At 36.1% G+C, this 24,537-nt stretch overlaps 1 protein-coding gene across 7 annotated transcripts in view; it reads left to right on the forward strand.

Annotated features, from left to right (window-relative positions):
- Positions 1-24,537, forward strand: part of DACH1 (dachshund family transcription factor 1) — a 429,624-nt gene that overhangs the window by 213,395 nt on the left and 191,692 nt on the right. For all 7 annotated transcript variants that reach the window (XM_010341682.3, XM_010341683.3, XM_074387633.1 and 4 more), the window contains one exon: positions 23,897-24,058. In XM_010341682.3, coding sequence (XP_010339984.2) covers positions 23,897-24,058 — 162 coding nt within the window. The remainder of the gene's footprint in view (positions 1-23,896; positions 24,059-24,537) is intronic.

Below are 24,537 nucleotides of genomic sequence, written 5' to 3' on the forward strand. Positions count from 1 at the left end.
TTTACTTTTAGTTCCTTGGTAAAAGTGTGTTGACTTTAGAACTAGTCGATGTTTGTTGGCACTGGAATGAGTGTTTTCTCTTGAGAGTAAATTTGGAAAAGTATGTTTCTTTTGAGCATGGATTTAGGGGCGGGGTTTATTGTACTGCTTTCTCCAGAAGATTTGGCTAATGGAGGTGAATTTTGTCATAAAATAATAGAAATTAAGTTGAACCATATTAAATGGTCATTTTGTAGGTCAAAATTAGTCAAATATCAGCAGTTTCATACATTTTAACCAAATGTGTGTTTTTGTTTAAGCTTACAAATCTGGACTTGTAATACTTAGAAAGATGATGTCTTATTTATTTAAAGTTGTGGGGACTCAAATTTGGACAAATTGTTGGCTGTTTAAATGATTTTCTTCAATTATGTTCTGTACTTGCCATCTCAGTCCACTTTTCTATATTTTCTGGATGTTTTTTACTTACAGTATTGCCATTTATGTATGCAAAAACTTAACATTTATTTTATGGAGGGCACAAGAGAGCAAAAAGAAAATTTAATGAGGCATGGCCTCTACCTTCAAGGAGCTCATAGTGTAATTGGACAGGCTGGTAAATAAATAACAATATAATTCAGTATAGTTATAGTTGAGATTTCCACAAAATTTAGAAGGTAAGGCAAAGGAAGGCAATCAACTCTGCTTCGGTGAATTAATAATAATTGATTGTCAGTTCCTAGGAGGTGATAATTTCTGATGGTGTTTATGCATAGCAGCGAGGGGAAAGATTCTTGGCAAAGAGTACAGTAAAGGAATCAGGTGCTGAGATGAAGGATAGTTCTTCATAGTTGTAAATAGAATAGAAAGTGGATTGAGTGCGACTGGTCAGTGATATATCTGGTGAGGTAGGTGAGGGACAAATCATGAAAGCCTAAGCATTGCTATATGTAAGGTATTTTAATCTTTAGTTCTAAGCAATGGGTAATGCCCCAAATGTGAAAGCAGAGGAGTGCAATGACTTAATTTTGTGAAGTAGAAAAAGAAGACAATCTGCCAAGGGGAGAAGGAAGAAAAAAAGAAACACCAACAATTTGTCAGAGTGCTGAAATCTATACTAGCATTTAGCCTTGTTTTCCAGTCATCTAGATGATGAGGAGGCAGCTTTCCTGTCCATTTACGTGGCTTAGTGCATTGCTGGTTCTAAAGACCGATCAGTGATCTCTTATGTAATCTTTATAAACGTGTGCATTTATTAGTACCTATGTCATTTGAAATAAACAGGAATATGATCCAGCATGACAAATCCCAATTAATTAGCTCCTCAGGAATTCAGGGAAACAATCATGAAACAGTTTCATTCATTTACTGAAAGTCCAGTATATAGCATGAATATCTCTAGGAGCTGGAATAAAGTGTTGAATAAGACATGGTCACTGTCTCATAAACAAACATTATAGATATAATCTTTCTGAACACATAAATATCTGTATGTATGTATGTGTGCAAGATGCTAGTACAAATACAGTTTGCAGTTTCCTAAAATTATATTTCAAATAGTTTCATAATATATTCAGAATTTTATGATGCATATGTCTCATGTATACACACACACACACACACACACACACACGCACACACATGTATGTATATATAAAATGCATTCTTGTCTCATTCCCAGAGTGCCCTGGCACTATGAGAGCTCACTGCAGCCTTTACTTCCTGGCCTCAGGTGATTCTCCCACCCCAGTATCCCAGGTAGCTGAGAATACAGGCATGTGTTACACACCTGGGATTTTGCAATGTTGCCCATACTGGTCTTGAAACCCCACAGTTAGAACCTACTCATAATTTTTTTTTCTTTTTTCTTTTTCTTTTTTTTTTTTTTGAGACAGGGTCTCACTCTGTTGCCCAGGCAGTAGTGCAGTGGTGCAAAACATGGCTCACTGCAACCTTGATCTCCTGGGCTCAAGCAATCCACTGACCTGAGGCTCCCAAAGCGCTGGGATTATAGGCAGGAACCACTGTGCCTTGTTCTCGTGTACTTTTAAAAGACCTAAGACAATAGTTCTATGGTGAAATAATGAATACTTGAGCAGCTATGTTTTCACTATATTTTGTAGGTTTCTTCTGTGCTATAGTGATCGCATGTCTTTTTAGTACCATGATTACCAAAACTATATTTTTCTCTTAGAATAAATGCCAAATAGCTGATATAACAGTAAGTTCAAATGACCTTTGCAAATTTTTACTAGCAATAAAAAGTAGTAAGATACTTAAGTAATTGATGGCAAATTTTACTTCATACATAATAAATTACTTTTCATAACTGAATGTCAAGGCTGGCTTTGTATTTATCTTATAAAGTAGAGCTTCATACTTGAATTAAAATAATTTGTCATGAGAATTATTAACATCAAATAATTCTTACAAATTTATTATGATGAAGATGCAGTGTCAATTTTAGTGATTATGTGAATAAATGTATGTGTTGAAAGATCATATTTAGTTGTCAACTTTTATACAAATGCCTTGATAATAATTAGAATTCAGGAAAACAGTTCAGAGTCTCTTAGAATTCCACAAATCCCTGATTTTCTGTTTTAAAAGTTGATTTGGTCTTCTGTTACCTCACAGAGAGAGAAATGGGAGTGTTTCTTGTATAGGACTGCTTAAATGGGTCTATTTGCCACATGCTCTGAAAATCTAAATATCTTATAACCTATTACAGTGACATTATTTGATTTCAATCACAGAAGTTGAAAATTAAATATTTTAACTTTTATTCAGTAAATATATTGATGGATATGATTGATATGTAATTGAAGAGACTGTGTGTGTACGGTGGGGTAGTTTTTTATAAAGGTGAAAGTGCTTGGCCTTCTAGTGAAAGATGGGGATTATGGCTTGCTTCTGGTCTCTGTTCATAATGTGAATCTGAGATTAAAAAAGTTGAATTCCAAGATAGTACCAGTTCTTGTGTCTGCATTGAATAAGTTGGTGACTATATATTTAAAGTATAAACTTACCTTTTAGAATTTTTGTGAGATCCATATTGCTCATATTCACATTTAACTGGATCTCTTTATTGGTATGATTTTACCATGATATATTTCTAGTAATAAAATATCCTTAAAATCAAGATGTGTATAATGAAAATAGGTAATGTAATGATAATGTGGATCTTTTTGTGTTTTTTGCAATATTTGTTTATTTTCCTTGTTAGAACATGAATTAAAATTTAGTTTTCATCATCTTAAAACTAGTTTCTATATGGTGTTTGCTATGAATATTAGTGTCGTTTGATCTCAAAGGACACTAACAATAGCCTACATATATGGATTGCTTGTATTCTACCATACACAGTTGAAGTTCACTGTGTGTACTCCCTCATTTAATCTTTATATCCACCACAACATGTAGTTGTTGTCAGCCCCATTTCCAGGGAAATTAAGTGGCTTGTCTAAGGTCCCTTAGTAATTTGGAGATCCACATTTTATATAATTTTAAAATGTGATACAGAGTTCATCCATTCAGGTACATTCATTTGTCCCTTAATGATGAGAATTTATTCTGAGAAATACGTTTTTAGGTGATTTTATCTTGTGAGCACTTTGTTGAGTGTACTTACACAAACCTAGATGGTATAGCTTATTACGCACCTAGGCTATGCATATGGCCTATTGCTCCTAGCCTACAAACATGTACAGCACATTACTGTACTAGTGTGAGGAAATAATATCACAATGGTATTTGTGCAATAGAGATTTTTCAGCAATATTATAATCTTATGGGACCACCGTTGTATATGCAGTTTGTTGTTGATAGAAACATCATTACGCAGTGCATGACTATACTTACAAAACAAAATTTCTCATAAGGAATATATTTACCTAGTAAGTTCCATTATTGATCCTGAGAAATAAAGTTGAAAGGGCAGATTTATGGGAGTATTTCCATGGCCCTGACTCTACCATCTGTCCTGAACAAGTAATGGCAGCTCCTTCAGTAGTGGGGATACTAATGCAAAAATGGCAGGAAAGGGTCTGGTATGATGAAATTATGGGAAGAAAACTGTCATTATGGAACACCTTTGTACCATGCCTTTTATGCATCCTGTGGCATCATTTCTGTGAGACTCAAGCAACATGATCCTAATTTTTAATGCTGAGAAAAAGTTAACTGTGGTAAAAGATTAGATTTTACAAACAGAAGCCATCTACCTAATGATGGGATGGAACTCAAGTCTTAGTCTTCAAAACCCATATTCTTTGTCCTATACCATATGCCTGCTATTGCTCACAATTTTTAAACTTTTAAATAATTATTTTTTTCTATGGTATGAAAGATGGACGTGAAGAAGAGTAAGTGGCATTAACTTGGCTATAAACGCATTTACTCTTGAAGCTATTGTTGCCTCCCTCCCCTTCACCCCAGTCCCCCTTTCTTTCTTCTCATTGCCTCTCTTGAGCTCTGCAGTTGCTGTTTCATGTTTTTCTACACTGGACTGCACCATTAAGAAGGAAGAACATGAGGTTAATGACTCTCATACGGTATCAAAGCATTGTGGAAATGTTAACACCAATTTTAGCCATCCCACTGTTACTGGAAAAGTTTAAGTGTCTATTTAATATAGCTCAAAGACCAGTTTTTTTTGTGTTCACATTTTATTGTCACATATTTGATTGTATAGTAATTAAATGAAGGATACCATCTTTGTGTTCTGTAGACATACCATCTTACTGCTTAGATCTCTCCAGCTAGAGTCAGGAAAGGAACCTCAAAGCAATTGAGTGCTATTTCATGTTTCTGTTTCTGATAATCTGATTATAAAACTCAAAAGCCACTGTGTAATTTTATGAAACTTTTCTGTACAAGGACCAATACTTTCATTGTGTGAAGTAGTGTCTTGAGAACACAATGATATTATCCTTTGAAACTAGGAGTTGCAGGGTAACTGTTGAGCAAGCTTGGGAAAGACTACAAATATTGGAATATTAGAAATAGCAAAGTAAGTGGGCTTCTTTTTGAGGCTGGAAGCTATTTTCTTTAATTTTCTCCAAGAAGCTTTTGTCAGAGACTTTGTTAGTTGCTCCACAATAACAACCTATCACCCCTTCCTTTCTAACAGAATCCTAACCGTATTGAGGTATCCCATTGTTTCTCCAGTCATACACTTAGGAGGTCTCAGCCCCATGTTCTATCCCAGATGTGTAATGGTGGCCCTGTTCTCTTTGCCTATGATTGGTTGGATGTGATCAGATGATACAGTTAGAACCTTTTAGATGTCCCATGGGAAAGATTTCTTCAAGGACTGAAAAGAAATATATAGCGTAGTCAGCTAATTCTTTCTTTAGTTGGATCCCTGGAATTGCTATAGCTAACTTTTTAGTATAAGGGTTATCTACCAACAGATAGCAAAAAGGAAATGTGGAAAAAAATTGAGTTCCAGACATTATTGATATCCTGAGTTAACTAACCCTAATTGTGCTCTTAGAAACTCTTTGTACAAGGACTGGTATGGTTTCAAACTAATATCTTTATTGTTTAATTTGAGAATTTTTGTTACTTGCTGTCTTTTTCCCTTTGAGCTTCACAGGTCATGCTTTACAAGTTAATAAATATGCCAAGACTTTACATTTGTGACGTGTTCAGAATCTCAGTTTTCATCAAATGTCATTTTATTAACAGTTATAAAGTTATTTGATAGTGTCAAATGACAGATACTTAGTAAATATCATTTCTGTTATTTAAATATTTTAAGTCTGTTGTCCAAATATACGGTCATAGTTTGCCTATAGCCTCAAGTATACATTATGATACCCAGTGACTTTCTGTTTTCTCTATTCATCTATTCTTTTGCTTAGCAAGTTTTACAAGACACCTGGGTATCAGTAAATAGTAATGGCATACTTTCTTTGCTTTTTGAAATTCAGCAGAATGCACAATGAAATGGATATTTTATTGCAATTGTCTTTCAAAGTTTAATCAGAGTGTATTTATTGCTGCAAATGTAGACTTCTAAATGATTCCACACTTACTAAAACGCTCAAATGTGGCATGCTTATTATCACAAATTGAGGTACCTTGAACAAAACAAAATAAGTACAGAGGGTTTTTTATTTTCCACTAAATGCTATATATGTATTACTTTTTAGATATGTTTAGTGTGTTTTTAAACAATTTGAAGTGTTTCATGCGATTAAACTTGACCAAATAGATGGATCAACTTTCTTTTTAACAATGAATAAACTTGCAGATCTTGTTCACATTTTCATGTTCAAATATAGAAAGTTGGACTACTGGATCACTTCTGAAATTCTTTGTGTTTTTATGACATGTATTAGACTCTGTGATGATCAACACTGTACTTTTCCCTTAATAGTAACTTTTCAGTGGCTGAAGAAAACAGTTTGATTTGACTACTGTGTCACTGTTTAAAAGAATAACGACTGCAGATTATTTTTTTTTTTTTTAGACAGAGTTTCACTCTTGTTGCCCAAGCTGGAGTGCAACAGTGCAATCTTGGATCACCACAACCTCTGCCCCCTGGGTTCAAGCGGTTCTCCTCCCTCAGCCTCTCTAGTAGCTGGGATTACAGGCTTCCGCCATCAGGCCTGGCTAATTTTTGTATTTTTAGTAGGGATGGGGTTTCACCATGCTGGCTAGGCTGGTCTCAAACTCCTGAATTCAGGTGATCCACTCACCTCAGCCACCAAAAGTATTGGAATTACAGGCGTGAGCCACCATGCCCAGTTTATTGCAGAAGATTTGTATCTCTTTTTGATCCTGTTAAAAGTGGAAAGAGCATATTCCAGTCTCAAAGGCATTTCTTGAAGGACTTTTCAAGCCAGAGCTCAGTCTGTCAGTTTGTTTCCAAAGTTGAAATTTCTCGAGTTTCAGAAACACAGACTTATTAGGCCACCAGGCTAGTGCCGCAATGTTTAGATATTTCAATCAAACAATTCTGTTCTATTACCCTAGGATCTATGTCAAGCTGTGGATTAGGTTAAAAAACCAACAAAAGCTCCTGTTGGTTGTAAGATTATAAGTATTTTGCTACATTACTGCATTGCAGGCATGAACACGTTCTTTCAGCATTTTAGAGTTTCACAATGTTACAATTAATTAATTGTGTCTATCTAGCAAAAACACTAGTCGGAGTTGCTGTCTTCACTTTTAATAAATCCTTTGAATTCCCTTGATCTTTCCTTTTTCTTATCCTTCCTGTGTACTGTAGCACAACTTTCCCAAGCCCATAAAAGTCTGATTAATGGAACAAAGAATTAGACTTGAGATACCTGCTTTTGTTACTCTCCCATGCTTCTCTGACCTTGAGATCATCTTCTAACTGTACCTCAGGCTTTTTCTCTTAAAGAACAATAAATACGAATATTGAAATTATAAAGCATGACCACCCTTGCTATTACTAAATCATTTACACACATACATGCAGCTTGTCATTCACTTATATACATTCCAAAATGTAGTGTTTCATTCTAGAAAGTAGTTGACATTTCTGCATTTTTCTTAACTTTTTTATTCTCATGCTTCTCAATTGTATGCATGTATAAAAACTGTGCAGTAAGTAAAAAGTGGGGGAGAATCATGTTTGTCAATTGCTCTTCCAGGAATGCTTTGTCTTCTAAACTTGGAGTAGCGTTTCATGGTTTCTTGCATGAAATCAAACTTGCTCATTGATTCTAAAACCCTCTACTGATTTAATGAAAACCAATTGTTCCAACTTGCTTTGGATTCTCATATCTAGGTTTAACTATGTTTTTAGAAACCCTGTGTTTGTATCCTTAATATTCTATGAATAGAACTTGATTTTTTTTTTCCAATTCATGATTCAAGTTAGATGGTCTCTTCTCAGAAGTCTCCCTTGCTATTCTTGGCAAATATAGAAAAGAAGCAGAGCTGCTGCTATAAACCTGCTTCATCCTTGACCCCAGTAGAACTCATTGCCTTCCAGCTGTGCAGAGTGCATTTCTTAGTAGGGAGCCTGGTCTTGCTTTCTTCACCTGGTGCTGCTGGTGTAAGCAGCCATCATGTTCAGATTCAAAGGTGGCCAAGATAGCATCCTGAGGACATGTCCCTGGAATGAAGTAGAGCCCCAGTTCTGTCCAAATGCTGCTAGGTGGAATAGGGTTGGGTGCCCTGCTGAGAGCATTGTGATTTGTGGATAGAACCTGGCAGAGAGGGTCCTGTTAGGAAGAGTCAGCTCTCTTTCCCCTTCTCTTGGAGAAGATCTGAGGTATGATGCAGAGCATTGCTTCTTCCTTGTCTCACAGTTTATATGAACTCCGTTGGTGACGGGAGGATCTACCTTATTTATACTATGGCTTGGGGGTAGAATTGAGGCTGTGATAACGTTCATCTTTAACACAGGGCCTACCAAAAAAATGGATATAGTTGAGAAGAACTCAGTTCATTTACTTCTCTAGAAAATACTGGTATAAAAACTACACATAGACCATTATTGGTTGAGAATATCAACTAAGAAGATAAAAGTGTTCCTTTAAAAAATTTGATTGTATATCAATAATCATTTATTATTATTATTATTATTATTATTATTATTTTGAGACAGAGTCTTGCTCTGTTGCCCAGGCTGGAGTGCAGTGGCGCGTTCTTGGCTCACTGCAATCTCTGCCTCCCAGGTTCAAGCAATTCTCCTGCCTCAGCCTTCTGAGTAGCTAGGATTATAGGTGACAGGAGGATCACCACGCCTGGCTAATTTTTTGTATTTTTGGTAGAGACTGGGTTTCACCATGTTGGCCAGGCTGGTCTCGAACTCCTGCCCTCATGATCTGCCTGTCTTGGCCTCCCAAAGTGCTGGGTTTACAGGCGTGAGCACACAGCACCAGGCCAATTAATTATTTTGCTAGCAGCATTTCTGATGATAGAGGAAGGATTTTTGCATTAAAACAGGTCAGATAATACACAGCTACTGTTTTATTTACAATGCATTTAATTAATATCAAAACTACAGTTGACTTTGTGCAATAATAATGAGATTATAAGGCATTATGTTGTGCTAAGCAGAAGACTACAATTTAAGAGTTAGGCTTGTTGGGAAAAAAATCATGTCCTCCTCCTCCTTTTTGTAGTTTTACATTGAGCTAGAGAGATTGTTTTCTAACATTCAACACCTAAAGAAAGTATTTTTTTAATATTGTTCAAAGCTGACCTCTGCTTTTAGAAAAGTTTATCTGCACTTTTTCATCTGTTTAGAAACATACATTTTTGGTTAAGAGATCGAAGACAATCTCTCTTTGTCTTTTTTTTTTTTTTTTTCTCCTTTCCCTGAGCTAGGAAGGTTGAGATAAAAAAGAATGACTGCTTTAAAAGTCACACATGGCTGTAATTTAAGATTTTTTTCCTCTCATTGTCCGTAACAGTTGAAAGAAACCTTCAATGAAAGTTTATTAACTAGGCCAATGCCTGAGGCAATAAAGGTTCATTTATTACCAGTTTCTTGGCTGTTTTTCTTCTTCTATTTTTCGGTTAAACTCATAGCGTAAGATAATACTTCACAAAATTAAACCTTTGACCTCTGTAGAGTTAAGTCTCCTTTGATTAGATAAAGTAACAATTTATGGTCCAGCATGAGGTTGCACATGAAATGAATAATGCAACAGACTTCGTGTGGACTGAGAATCTATTGCTTTTGAAAAGATGAATGCTGTTTAAAGGGGGAAAAGTCCACTTAAGTGTGTTGTCTTTATTCAGTATGCACTTTAGCAATATTTCAAAGGGCTTTACTTCCAAGATAAAGTTATGTTTGAATTTTCTAATTCTCATAAGAAAGATGTATGGTAAGAGTATTGCAAAAAGTTTTGAAACTCTTTGTAGGACTGTCATACACGTCACTATGCCACATATTCCAGATATTACAAACAGCTGAATTATAAAATCAAATAAATGAATGAGAAAAATGACTATTGATTTTACAAATGGAGTTCCAAATGATGGGACAATTAGAATACTGTAATTTCTTGTCACATTATGTGCTACTGTGAACATGGCATAAATCAAAATGATATTTAATAACTTCCATCTTAAGAAGAAAAGTAACAATAATAAAATATAATAATAATATTAAGCTGAGTTTGTAATTTTTTTTTTTTTTTTTTTTTTTTTTTTGCTTGCTCTGTCGCCCAGGCTGGAGTGCAATGGCACTGACTCAGTTCATTGCAACCTCTGCCTCCTGGGTTGAGGCGATTCTCCTGCCTGAGGCTCCCAAGTTGCTGGGATTACAGGCGCATGCCACCCTGCCAAGCTAATTTTTGTATGTTTTTCGGTAGAGACCAGGTTTCACCGTGTTGGCCAGGCTCATCTCGACCTCCAAACTTCAAGTGATCTACTCACCTTGGCCTCCCAAAGTGCTGGATTATAGGTGTGAGCCACTGTGACTGGCCTGAGTTTGTAATTTTTAAACCAACCCATAGGGGTTCAGTCCTTGGTTATTATGATGTAGTAATCTTTGTAGATGACAACAGTGTTTTAAATTTTGTTTTGGTTAAGTCACCTTATACATTTGAACTTTCATAACTCATTGACAAAAAAGAGTGATTAAATGTGAAATGTTTAGATATTTCTATTTTTCTGTTCTTTTCAAAATTTTTGGGGTAAGTTTAAAAGAATCTGAAAGCCATCAATGAAAACATTTTGTTGAAATTACCTAATTACTACAGAAGAGGTATATATGTAGAATCAGAATTTATGTTTACTTCTATCTTCAGCTCAGTGGAGGTAGAGAGATGTGTGCATAGCACAGGTCTGTGTTTCTCACAAAGCTGTTGTGATTAGCTGGTTATTTAAATTACTAATTGACATGCAGAAGTTGAATGCTTGAGAGAAGTGTTTTAGTTTGGTTCTTTTTCAATTAGCTTAAATTATTTAAGGTGAATAAATCTACTGCAGTGATTTAGTTTCTTTTAATAGAATCTCATGGTACGGTATAAATTAGGTCAAGAGAAGTCATTGGATCAGTATAACTACAGACATTGCGTTGAAAATGAAGAGATGTTAGGAAAATTGAAGCTTTGATATGACTTACAGATGTTTTGAAACAAAGTAAAAGTTCTATCGGAATACACAAAAGGTTCACTTTTCTTGGCATGTTAGTAACTAAACATTTCTTTCTGTTGGAATAATTTTTGCAGCAAAAAGAGAAGTAAATAACACTACACATTGGTAATTCTTGCTGACATACACTTGCTCTGTTCCTAGGTGAGATGGGTTGCTTATAGTAATCAAACCTTATGAAATAAATAAATTTAAACCTAAACACCATTTATTTTTTGAACAATAAGGTATAAAGTCTGCTTATAATCAGACTACCCAAGTAATTTTTCTAAGTTACACTCAAAGAATTAAGCAATTTGAAAACTGTGCCAAGATAAGGGCTTCATTCCCTATAACATGCCACCTGCTAGGAGATGTCAACCACTTGAGACTGTGGACCACAACTCATATTTCATTTGAATCTTCCTTATCACATGGCAGTATGTGTTTTTCTAAATTAACCAGGATTGTTTTTTCCATAGTCCAACATTAAAACTGCAACCACAAACCTATTTTTCAAAGCAATACAACTTGCCTCTCACTATTAACATCTTTGTAACCAAATGAGGAAAACACTTACCTTGTAGTCTGATGATGGAGATTAAATGAGATGTTGCCTTGTAGGTTGATGATGGAGATTAAATGAGATGTTATTATAAACGCAAGACCTAATGACAAAGAAGTAAAAAATATAATGCCTCAACCACTGGTTTCTCTGTTCTACTGTTACCCAATGATTCTGCATGAATATTGTTCCTAGCCCACTCAGACTTTGACCTCCACTTAGAAAAAATACTGTGTGTGTGTGTGTGTGTGTGTGTGTGTGTATTCTTTATTCTATGTGTATGTATGCATAGATGAATAATTTCTTCCATGAGTCTTCCCTTGAAAAACATTTGTATTACTGTATCAGAAGACATTTGTGTTCACATATTTTCTGGCTATTTTTATTTCACTAGATAACTCATCCCAAACAAAACTTACATCTAAAAATAGCCCCCTCTTTTGATTTTTTTTTTTTTTTTTTGTCATTTTCTGTCCTCAACAACAAATTATACATGGACAAAACTCCATGTGGTACTTGGATTCTGGAAAAATTAAAAAATGAGTGAAACATTGAGGTAGCAATAGATTTAGACAAGGATTTACATGATATTGAAAAAAGTAGAACATTTGAGGAGATTATACTTAGAGGTTATTCTTTTGCAAGAAATTACATTTATGACTTTTTTTTCCCATTTTTACTTGTTATATTGCCTGAACTGTCACCAATATATTAACAAGGAGCCTTTTAACAAAACAAAAACATCCTTTTAGAATATCACACATTTTCAGTCACTCTCATGCTAGTTAGAGCTTCCTGCCTGGGGTCAATTCACTAAGTAATTTGGGGTGATAGGTCCTGTGGGTAGTAAGAAGTATTTGGCTTAGACCAACATGAGGATATCTAATGCCTAGGTTATTAAGTAATGCAAAAAGGTATAATGAGAGAGGTGCTTAAAGGAAAATTAGAGTCAAACTTGTCTATTTCAATTTGTCTCTGGTTAGAATTTATTTTATATTCAAGATATGCAGAGAGAATAATTTATTTACCTTTCTTTTTTTTCCTTGTTTTGCCCTATGTAATACATAGAATTTAGGCACAAATTCTATTGTATTTCACCTATAGTGTAGGTTAAAAGTTTTGTGCATAAAGTTGAATGGCCATTGTTTCTGTAGCAGGTATACTCTAAATTCTATAAAACTGAAAACACAGCTGGGCGCGGTGGCTCAAGCCTGTAATCCCAGCACTTTGGGAGGCTGAGGCGGGTGGATCACGAGGTCGAGAGATCGAGACCATCCTGGTCAACATGGTGAAACCTCATCTCTACTAAAGATACAAAAAATTAGCTGGGCATGGTGGCACGTGCCTGTAATCCCAGCTACTCAGGAGGCTGAGGCAGGAGAATTGCCTGAGCCCAGGAGGCGGAGGTTGCGGTGAGCCGAGATCGCGCCATTGCACTCCAGCCTGGGTAACAAGAGCGAAACTCCGTCTCAAAAAAAAAAAAAAAAAACTGAAAACACAAACATACAGATCAGATTTCTAAGTGGAGTCAACTTACACTGGTGTGTTTGTGACAAACCTGTCTGTAACTTTGACTTCCTATACAATCCATAAGCTATTAGAGCGAAGGGGAGTCATCTCTTTAAAAGACCCCATAGATTACTGTATTCCGTATTTTTCTTTTCTTTTCTTTTCTTTTGAGACAGAGTTTCGCTCTTGTTACCCAGGCTGGAGTGCAATGGTGCGATCTTGACTCAGTGCAACTTCTGCCTCCTGAGTTCAAGCAGTTCTCCTGCCTCAGCCTCCCAAGTAGCTGAGACTACAGGTGTGCGCCACCACGCCCAGCTAATTTTTGTATTTTTAGTAGAGACGGGGTTTCACCATGTTGACCAGGATGGTCTCGATCTCTTGACCTCGTGACCCACCCACTTTGCCTCCCAAAGAGTTGGAATTATAGGCATGAGCCACTGCGCTGGGCCTCTGTACTTTTTTTTTTTTTTTTTTAAATATATTTCTTCATAGAGTCTGTGTGGTCAGTGCAGAACTGGGAGTAAGGAGTATTGGGATTACTCTATGGTTATTAAATGGTGTGACTTTCTAGAAATGATAACCTCATTGCCCCTAAATTTAATCATCATTAAAATAAAAGGGTTACATTAGGTGAAGTTTTTCTAGTCCCCAAATTTTATAAGTTTAACACCCCAAATGATTGTTTATAAAGATTTATCTAAAAGCAGGAATGTTAAAGGTAGAGTAAACATTACATACATAAGACCTTATAGTGCCAAGTTCAACTTTGTATAAATTAGGTAACATTTGATTTAAAACCAAATTATAGTAATTTACAAGTTTTTTACTGATTTCATTTCAGCCTGATTCTGGGTTAGTGATCAGAAAATGAGCTTTTCAATAGCTTTCATGGAAGTTCCTCAGTGATTTATGTGGCCAGATGACTTCCCCATGGTGTTCCTTCTTTCTGATTTCACTTTTATAATCTCTTCAGTCTCAGAAATTGAGATTTTAAGCTATCCAGAAAAAGAATACTAAATCTGATGTCTGTTTGATTTGTTAGTCATTCACATTATAACAACAGCTTTCTTACTGTATATATCTCCAAATTATTGAGATTTTCATTTTGTTAGTACAAACATTTTAAAAATCTAATTCAATCAATTAAAAAACTCAAAACTAGTATAGGGAGTGTTTCCATTAATGGCCTCAAGAATCAATTTTTCTTTTTCTCTGCAGAATATAAATGTGTTTCAAAGGCCAAGAAAAGTCAGTCTAATGGACATTAAGAGAAAAGTTCACACTCAAAATCTTCAGTCTAACCAGATTTACAATTATTTATTCCATCTGCTTATCAGTCTGGTTATTTAATCATTCAAGAGTGAAGACATTCATGTTTCAATCACAATTTTAATTTATTTAGAAAGTATTGAGAAATAAAATAACTGAAAGTTAGGGTCAGTTTCTGACAGCTGGTATTTAAATAAGGATAGGAAGAAAACAGGGTGAAAAAAGGTACTGGTGTTTTCAAATTGTTATATTGAGCCAAGAGTTCTTCTAAGACTTGGAGTGATTTCAATTGAGTTGTAATTCAAACTCATGTGGAGCTTACAATGCACCTTCAACAGAGTTTTGCAAAGAGTCTATAGGAACTGTCAGGAGCAGAAAGATTACTTCACAGTAATGACTGTTGAATTGAACTATGCTTTTTGATGTTTTACCTTCTGAATTGAATTGTTGGACAAGATTAATTGCACACAGTGAGAATTTTAAATGAATGACTATGTAAAGCATTAGGTTTCTCTGTATGCCACTTGGGCAAAAATAGCTGAAAGGTTTAAATGAATAAGTGTATTTAATGCACAAAATGCCTGAGCTAATTTTAAAATTCTTTTGCTAACATCCTTATTGAAAATAGAAACCCACTTTATTCATCTGTCTTAGTTATATTGCTCTGGTTGAAGTAATTTAATATTCCTTCTTTCCACTAATCTTCTAGTTCAACAGAAGTAAACAATAGGTTTCATAAATTAAAAATACACTCTTCTGAACATGCTTATAAGATTAAAAAAACAAGGCTGTAAACATTTATGACTGAAACAAACTAGATTGTTCAAATACTGCCATGATGTATCATGTATATCAATATGGCACTGATATCAGTTAGAATGCAAACAAGGTTTTAAATGATGTGCCCGTTCATTTCAGCTGGAGAATCCGCTTCACACCATCTGCCTATCAGATGGTTAGGAACCAGGACTGCGTATTAATGCCACATGTTCGATTTTCCTCCTTCTTGTAATGGTTAGATTCATATTGCTAATAGCTGTGCATGAGCACTGTCGATGAAATTTCTGTGACGGTGGAGTGATGAGATATTTATAAGCTGCCTGTCTCCCTGAATAATCAGTAGGAAGAATGCCAGACATAAATAACTTATCAATTCCAGAGTATTAACAATAACTACCATTGGCTATAATCTACTGCATGTTTAAAATGATTTTGTTTAAATGTGAACAAACTAACACTAACTAATAATGAGTCTTATCAAATGGAAGGTTTGAATACTTAACATCTCTTGGATGTAACCCATTTTATTTAACTATTAAGTTTTGGGAAATGCATTTTATATGGAATGCACTGTAAAAGTAGACAATATATCAAACATTTGGAAGTCATCTTGATGTCTTTGAAACTAAAGATCAAAGATTGGACCTTTCAAGTTAATGAGCAAACAAACAGATCAGAGAAAGAATTTGACAGGAATATGTCTTTTTTATTGATATCCATAATCTACAGTTGTAATCTTCTATTTATAAGGGTGCTAACTTCCTTGAAATAAATAAAATGGAGATACTTTTCCTTTTCTTAAGGAGCATGATCAGGATTGTATAATGGCATTTGAAGAATTTAAAGGCCCTTTTAATAAACATTGAAAGCAGAAGAAAAATAGTATCTTTAAAAAGGAAAAGAATACTCTAAATTAGTAAAAATGCCTGCTTATCTTCCAAAAGATGAATACATGGGTTGGTTTTAGCATACAGAATTTAAACTAGTGTAGGCTTTGTATCAATATAGCATGGGTGGAGAGTTAGTGATTTTATGATAAATCTGATCAATGTAGAGAGATCCAAATTCAATGATTGGATAGAAGCATGATTTTTAGATACCCATTTGCCAAATGGCTAAATTCTCACCCTGTGCTGTTAGGTACTTTTTGTCATAGGCACTTTTGTAATTGAACAAAGATAAAACTAAACATGAAGACATGATAGATAGCATGTGTTCCTTCACAGTATCAGTGAGCATTTATGGAGGGAGAGAGCTTGATATGTGCCCAGGCTGTTGCATGTTATTTCACTTTAATTCTTCACAATACTCCTGTGAGGTCAGAATTGTTATCTATCCTTTTAGAGATGAAAATTTAGAAGCATGGGACATTATATAACTCGCTGCACCATCCCAGATAGGTTTGATGCATTTTGTCCAAAGTTTGCAGAGCTCTTTGGGGGCCCTTTTCCCCACTAACGACTGTATTGTACATATTCCTTATGTAAGAGTGAGCCTAGATTACAAATAACTTCCATGCTGGTCACTAATTTACCAGGAGCCTTAAAAGACTTTAGTGGAATATCAAAAAGTGAGAATAAAAGTAAAAGAAATTGACTAGCAAAGACCAAAATTTTAACAATAGCCCATTTTAAAAAAATCTAGAATTTACTCTGAAGAAGCAAGCATAAGTTTGCATCTTAATTCAGATAGTAATATGACAAGCCATGTTTCTAAGTTCTGTGTAAAAATGTACTCATTTTTTAAAATTTGCAAGTGATAGTTTGTCAAGATCCAATAGGAAAGAAAAAGAAACCTAAATACATTGCATCACATAAGGTGGCATACAGTATATTAACCTAAGTTTGAAATACAGGTCTTTTCCTGAAGACCAGTTGGAGGCCTAGGAGAGAGAACATAATATGTGACTTTTTATTTTTCCACTGAAGGAAAACATTTTGTTTTTAAGAAAACATTTCTCAATGCATTTTACTCAGTGAAAAATGATTTTTTTTTCTTAGTTTGTGTTGTTCTGCTCTGTTATTAAAGTTAGAGAAGTTTTTTAAAGTCCTCGTTCCTTTTCTGGAAACTGATGAAGGAATTATAAAGCACCTATAGCGAGTCAATGTAGTTTAACTTGTGCTCATGGGATTCATTGTCTAGGATCTCAATCTTCTAAAAACGTCTGGAAAATGAATTTTAAATATACATTAAAGTTTCTCCATTGCTGATGGTAAAATTAGATTTAGACTCTTTTAAAATAAAATTTAGACTTCCTTTGACTACTCAATTCAGTACATTTTTGTCTTGGTGTAGGAGATACTATCAATGTTCTTTGAGAGTATAAATTTAATGAGTTAAAAGAGATAGGCCAGGCACGGTGGCTCATGCCTATAATCCCAGCACTTTCCAAGGCTGAGGCAGGTGGATTACCAGGTCAGAAGATCAAGACCATCCTGGCCAACATGGTGAAGCTCTTTCTCTACTAAAATGCAAAAAGTTAGCTGGATGTGGTGGTGCGCACCTGTAGTCCTGGCTACTCGGGAGGCTGTGGTAGGGGAATCACTTGAACCTGGGAGGCAGAGGTTGCAGTGAGCTGAGATCGCACCACTGCACTCCAGCCTAAGGGACAGAATGAGACTCTGTCTCAAAATAAATAAATAAATAAATAAATAAAAAGAGATGGGTAATCATTATTTAGAGTGAGATATCATTTATTCATTCATTTGTTCATCACATATACTGTCTCTCTCTATATCCATACAGATAAAGTGAATGAATGACATATATACACACATACTATTTTTTTCCCTTCAGTTAGAGAAGAAAAAAAACTTACAAGAATAAGAAAGAATTACACCAGCTGCTCAAATATCAGTTACCAAATAGATTCATACATGTAAGTAGTTGCTGGAAATAGTAATGCGTATAGCTGCTATATCAGTAACACTTAGAAGTGCTGCATTACCTCGCTGCTCTCTGTGTGTGTGCTGTGGATGGCAAAAGGCACAAGAAGACTGATTTTTACAAGGTTTACGTCACATTAGTGCAGTGTGTTGCAAAACTCTGATTCTTTAGTCCTACCTGAGTTTGAATTTTAATGGGCTCCCTGTTGATGCTTAAGCATACACGCTTTTGAAAACCACAGCAATGATGACCTGCTTAGTGAATAAGGAGTTATAAGGAACAGACATACTTTAGTGTAACGTACTGTCATTGAATAGTCAGGACAGTGACCATCAGAACCAACTGGTTGAAATGCAAAAACATAGATTCCTCAGTCCATTTCAGAAACATTCTGTGGATGTGGGCCTGGGGAATATCACCTCTATCTTTACCATGCACTGCAGCTGATTGCCTAGTTCTAAGGGAGAAATGGGTTGCTTGAATGAAAAATGTAAAAGCAAGGTTGGCACAGTGGCTCATGCCTGGAATCCCAGCACTTTGGGAGGCTAAGACAGGTGGACCACCAGAGATGGGGAGTTCAAGAACAGTCTGTCCAACATGGTGAAACCCCATCTTTACTAAAAATACCAAAAAAAAATTGCCAGGCATGGTGGTGCATACCTATAATCCCAGCTACTAGGGAGGCTGAGGCAGGAGAATGGCTTGAACCCAGGAAGTGGAGGTTGCAGTGAGCTGAGATCCCACCACTGGAATCCATCCTGGGTGACAGAGTGAGCCTCTCTCTCAAAAACGAAAAGGAAAGGGAAGGAAAGGGAAAAGAAAGGAAAAAAAAAAAAGAAAATGTAAAAGCAGTGATAATTTGTAGTATAAGAAAATTCAAAGTGGGATATGAAAGAGGAGTGAGGGTAGCAAAAATTTTCCTCAATCTGAAGAAAGCGGAGAATTTCTATGATAAGTGAGGAGAGTATTATGAAGGAAAGGAAAAGGATGTGGCAAATGTTACGGGTTGCCAGTGTTTACATCAGTGTGCAATTCTTCCTTACATAGAAATGTTGTTATAATTTAAATTCTCTATTTAGTATAGACCAAAGACTTGAGTTATTTTGTGAAATCGTTCCATAATTTTTTTTTTCTTTTAAGGCAACGTTGTTTGGGAAAAACATATGCAATAGAACCCCTATTTAAGACTAGTGTATAGATTGTAAGCTATGTTTTTAGAGACAGGAAATTGGAAGGAATTTGAGAATTACATCAGGGATTTGAAACGGCCATTTCAAGGCCAACAGGAAGTGCAATAAATGCAGAGGGCATTGGGGGCAGTGAATCTTTTGTGATCCTTTCTGGCCCTAGGCAAGATGTATTTTTGGGGAGGTCATGCTTTATATTAAATTAATGAGATTTGTTACTCTTAGTATATGCACACTTATTGTAACATAAAAATAATGTTCTAAATGACTTTCCATTTACATTGCTAAAATAATGACCCTGTTTTTCCTGTGGCTTTCTGTGTAATCTAATTTGATAAGCATTTTTTCATTCAGTGACAACATGTGCCAAGCATTGTGGCAGATCTTTGGGATATATATATACTAAGAAAGTATTTCTGCCCTTTTGGTGCTACGACCTAGTTAGAGGTCATAATCCTAATCCTACCCTCCTGGGCCCCAGCCCCCTGAAAAAGAGCAATAAAGAATGTAAGAGACTGTTTTTCTCTACTCAAATTGCTCATTAAATTGGCCTTTAGAATAATAAGATTAACCAAAAACATCCAGCTGCAGGGGCCCCAACCCAGATCTAATGATTTAGAATCTCAGTGGGTAGGGCTGAGCTATTTGCATGGTTTAAAAGCTCCATGGGTGATTCTGATGCACAGCGAGGGATGGCAAACTCACATATAGCAGGGGTGATGCAAACACAAGCAAGTGGGTCATTAACTTACTTGAGGGGTAGATTGGGGAAGGTCAGGTACAGCTCTTTAAAAGAGTAAACCGTGAGCTAATTCTTGAAATGTTGAGTGCTCTTTCCTAGGTAGATAGTGAAGAGTCTACCTGAGCCTATTGCTCTGAGAGCATAATATTTAAGGATGACATGAAGAAGACAGAGGCAAGTCTGGGACCAGAGCATGGAGGGCTTCTCTAGAAAGTGAGAACAGAATGTGCAAAGACTGACTTAAAAGAAAGAATGAAGTAGTTCGCCAGTGAAAAGGAAAGAAAGCCTATGTACCTGGAGCACAGAGAGCATGGGGGAGCTGGAGGAGCAGAGGATCTATACAGACAGGGAACTGAGAACAGTGGGCCCTGACCTCCATGAGAATCACCGGACTGGAACCTAAGAGCAGGCATTGAATGTCTGATCAAATCCTCACTTTCAGGAAGCCAAGGTCGATGGATCAGTTGAGGTTAGGAGTTCGAGACCAGCAACATGGCAAAACCTTATTTCTACAAAAAATGCAAAAATTAGTGAGTCGTGGTGGTGGGCACCTGTAATCCCAGCTACTTGGGAGGCTGAGACAGAAGAATAGCTTGAACCAGGGAGGCAGAGGTTGCAGTGAGCAGAAATCATGCCACCTAACTCCAGCCTGGGTGACAGAGGGAGACTCTGTCTCAAAAAAAAAAAAAAAAGAAAAAGAAAAAAATCTTTTATAGGGTTAGGCTGACTGTGACATGGATAGTAAGAGATTGGAGATGGGGGAAGTGGAAGCTATTATACTGAACAGGACTCTAAGAAAGAAACGATGGGAACTTGCACTGGTGGGGAGGGGCAGTGGTAATGGAGAAAATTAGTTGAATTTGAAAGATATTAAATAAATCAAATTGAGAACCCATCAAATAGCCAGGCGAGCTAGTGAAACTCAAATGAGCAATTGTTGCATATGTCATAGCTTTCCTCCTGCTTTCGTAAAACTGGGCTAAAAGTGGAATATTAAAAAGTGTTAAGTTACAGCACGTGAAAATATGTGAGTGTGTGTGTGTCAGTGACACACATGTATATTTTGGACGTTGTATTAGAAATGTAAAACTGGGAAAAACTGTCATAGAAAAATTAAGGACTACTATAAATAAATCGGCTAAATAATAAAATTGTAAAAAATATTTTTATAATTCAAGGCCTAATCCAGTCAGCTAAGGACAAATGTGATTCTTCTAGCTGAGAGGGCTGTGTCAGGTCACAGATACTCTGCAGAACTAATAGTGAGGCTAAGCTTTTCTTATTAAGAAACTAGAATGAATAGCATGCCTAGTTTTTACTAAAGATGATATGGCATTCTTCACATAGTTTGTCTTATTTATCCTTATGTTTTTCTTGGGGATTAGAATAGTTTTACAGGCGAAGAAAATTATATTCAAGAAGATTGGATGATTGGTCCAAGGCCATGTCATGCATAGTCATGGTTCTTGCTACTTAATTTGATTTTGGTCTATATGATAATAGTGAGTTGTAAATTTATCTTTATTCTTTGAATACTGTGAACAAGTTTTGCCTGCAGCACAAATCAAAGACAAAGACTTTTGAAGTCATAAATTGGAGATGGGTCAACATCAGGTAACCAAGGAAAAATGGGATGTTCACATTGGTGACAAAACAAAATCGAGGAAAAAAGATTTGCTGGAAAACACAAAGACACTTTTAAGAGAACAGGAAAGAAAATTTTCTGAAACATCTTTGGAGGAAATGAGTAACTGGGGAGAAAATTCAATCATAGGAAGATGAGAGAATCAGTTCAAGTTGTGACTTAAAAGGCAATGAATGTTCAGATCAAACCCAGATGTATTCTTTGCGTTTAGATTAGTACCTTTTAAGGCGTGATTATCAGTTTTTCATGTAAAGACCCAATCTGAACGTCTTGTTGCATTGGGGTGAAAGTTGTCAGGGCCTCTTTGGTCTGATCTGAAGGAAAGGTGAAGTCTTTTTCTAACCTCTAAAAAACCAATAGAGATTTTCATGGAAAAATACTTCCTTATAATTCCATGGGCAGTAACTTACTTGCTAGAGTAACGAAAAGTGATGATTAGTAGGGAGGAAAAGGAGGAGAGCAGTGCTCAGGCTCTAATCCACCAGCTGGGAGGGGAAATAAATCACACAGATAAATTCAAACGGCTGGAGCACTGTAGTCAGAAATACTAAAGCATCCACAGTAAAAAGAATATGGGTGGGGGTCGGGATATTTATCTTCTCATAGACTTAAGGTTTTAGATTTAGGGGAGATCATTTATACATTTCAGTGTCTGTCATTTTGCAGATGAGAGACGTCAGCCTGAAGTGAACTGACTTGGCAAAAGTTCACACATTTAAGCAAGACAAACCACTCCCCTGCTCAAAAACCTCTGCTTGTTATCTCTCTATATAAATATATAAAGTCAGAACAGCGTGGTCTTAATATTCTCATCTTCCAAGATCTTGTCTCAAACTCTGTTTCTTTTCTTTTTATTCTTTTTGTCTTTCTTCTTCTTCTTCTTGACTTTCTTTTTTTTTTCTTTCCTTTCCTTTTTTTGGAACAGAGTCTCACTCTGTCACCCAAGTGTGATCACAGCTTAAGCAGCCTCAACCTCCCAGGCTCAATTGATCCTTCTACCTCAGCCTCCTGAGTAGCTGGGACTACTGGCACAGAACAGCATGCTCAGCTACTTTTTATATTTGTTGTAGAGAGGGATTTTCGTCATGTTGCCCAGGTTTATCTCAAACTCCTGGGCTCAAGTGATCTGCCTGTCTCTGCCTCCCAAAGTCCTGGGATTATAGGTGTGAGCCACTGTACCTGGCTCAAACTCTATTTCTTATTTCATGTCTGCGCCTACCTCCTGTTCTCTGGATGGATGAATATGAACTATTCTGGACAAATTTCTTTGGCATAATGGTTAAAGGCCTCAACTCTGAGGCCAGAGTGTGCTGTTTTAAATCCCGTGCCATGGTTTTCTAATCTGTAAAGTAAGGATAATACTGATCAATCACAGAAGGTTATTAAGTGATTAAGCTACTTTTATGTCACTTAAATCAGCACTTACATTTCATAGCTAGAAACTAAGTGTTAGCTTTCATTATATTTTATTTCTGAACACCTTGAACACTGGGAATACTACGCTGTGTAGCAACACGTGGTTTCTGCCATTGAGTAGTAGTGAGGAGAACAGGTGTCCCAAGAGACATTTCCAGTGCAACATGGCTTGTCCTATAACAGCAGCACAGGTATAAATGTGGGCTAGGGGGAGAACAGACAAGACATCCAGGCAGCTGGGGGCCATGGAATGGGAAGACTCCTAATGAGTAGCTTTTTGCAAAAGATTGAAAAGTCAAGGGAATATCATGGGGCAAGAAGGTTCCAGGCAAAGGGAATGGCATGTGTGAAAGCACAGGCTTGAAGAGGCAGGGCACATATGGGTAATGGCAGCATGTGCGACGTAGCCAGGGTGTGGGTGGCAGTGAAGAAACTGGGTGAGGAAGTAGGTTTACACTCCTTTGCCAAAGGCCTTGTGGATTCAGTTCACAGTTCAAATTTTTCCCTCTGTGTAGGCAGCTATAGGGGATTTTAAAGAGCAAAGGACATATTTAGACTGGTAGATTGGTTTCTTTTAGAGATAACTGTGGCTGCATTTCCACTATTAGCCTTCTACCTGTGAATTGTGTTTCTGTTAATATTTAATTTAGGACTGTAGGGCTCACTCTCCCCCTTATATCAATGTTGTTTCATTGGCTAGTTGGGAATGAGTATATGTTATCAAAGTGTTGCATAAAGAATCAGATACTCTAACAAATGTTTTTATGTTTGTTGTATCAAGTACAGGAACTATTATATGAAAAATCGGAATTTGAATTACCTGATTTTTAATTTATTCTTTTAAGGTCTGACAGCAGCAGCTGCAGCAGCTGCTGCTGCTACCAATGCAGCTATTGCCGAAGCAATGAAAGTGAAAAAAATCAAATTAGAAGCCATGAGCAACTATCATGCCAGTAATAACCAACATGGAGCAGATTCTGAAAATGGGGACATGAATTCAAGTGTCGGTAAGTTTTATGTTCGCTGAAACTTATTGTGATCATTTTGCTACCCAATTACAGTTCTTGCTTTTCCAGAACAAAACTGTTGGCTACCCATTCAAAAAGTTGATACTTTTAGGTTGAAAACAGTGTATGTTTGAGGATACCTCACTGTTCGAGAGGATTGCCTCTCTAACAACTAATGATAATTGTTCCTTCTAAAGGAATAATTAGCAATATTATTTTTAATTATGGGATCGACTTTATGTCTGCAACTTTTGAAAGCATTCAGCTAACATCTTTCATAATACAAATAAAGTTTAATCAAGTGAATTCTAAAACATTCAGAGTAGCTAAGGTGACAGAGAAATATGTACAAATGAAACCTTACACTTTACTTTTTTATTCTTTTAATGCATTTGTTATCAAGTGAGAAATATACTGCCATTGGCAGCAAAACATATAAATGTAACCTTTTAATATGCTGCCCAGAATACAGATTATGT

The sequence above is a fragment of the Saimiri boliviensis genome, chromosome 16 (assembly GCF_048565385.1).
Source record: "Saimiri boliviensis isolate mSaiBol1 chromosome 16, mSaiBol1.pri, whole genome shotgun sequence".
Lineage (NCBI taxonomy): Eukaryota > Metazoa > Chordata > Mammalia > Primates > Cebidae > Saimiri > Saimiri boliviensis.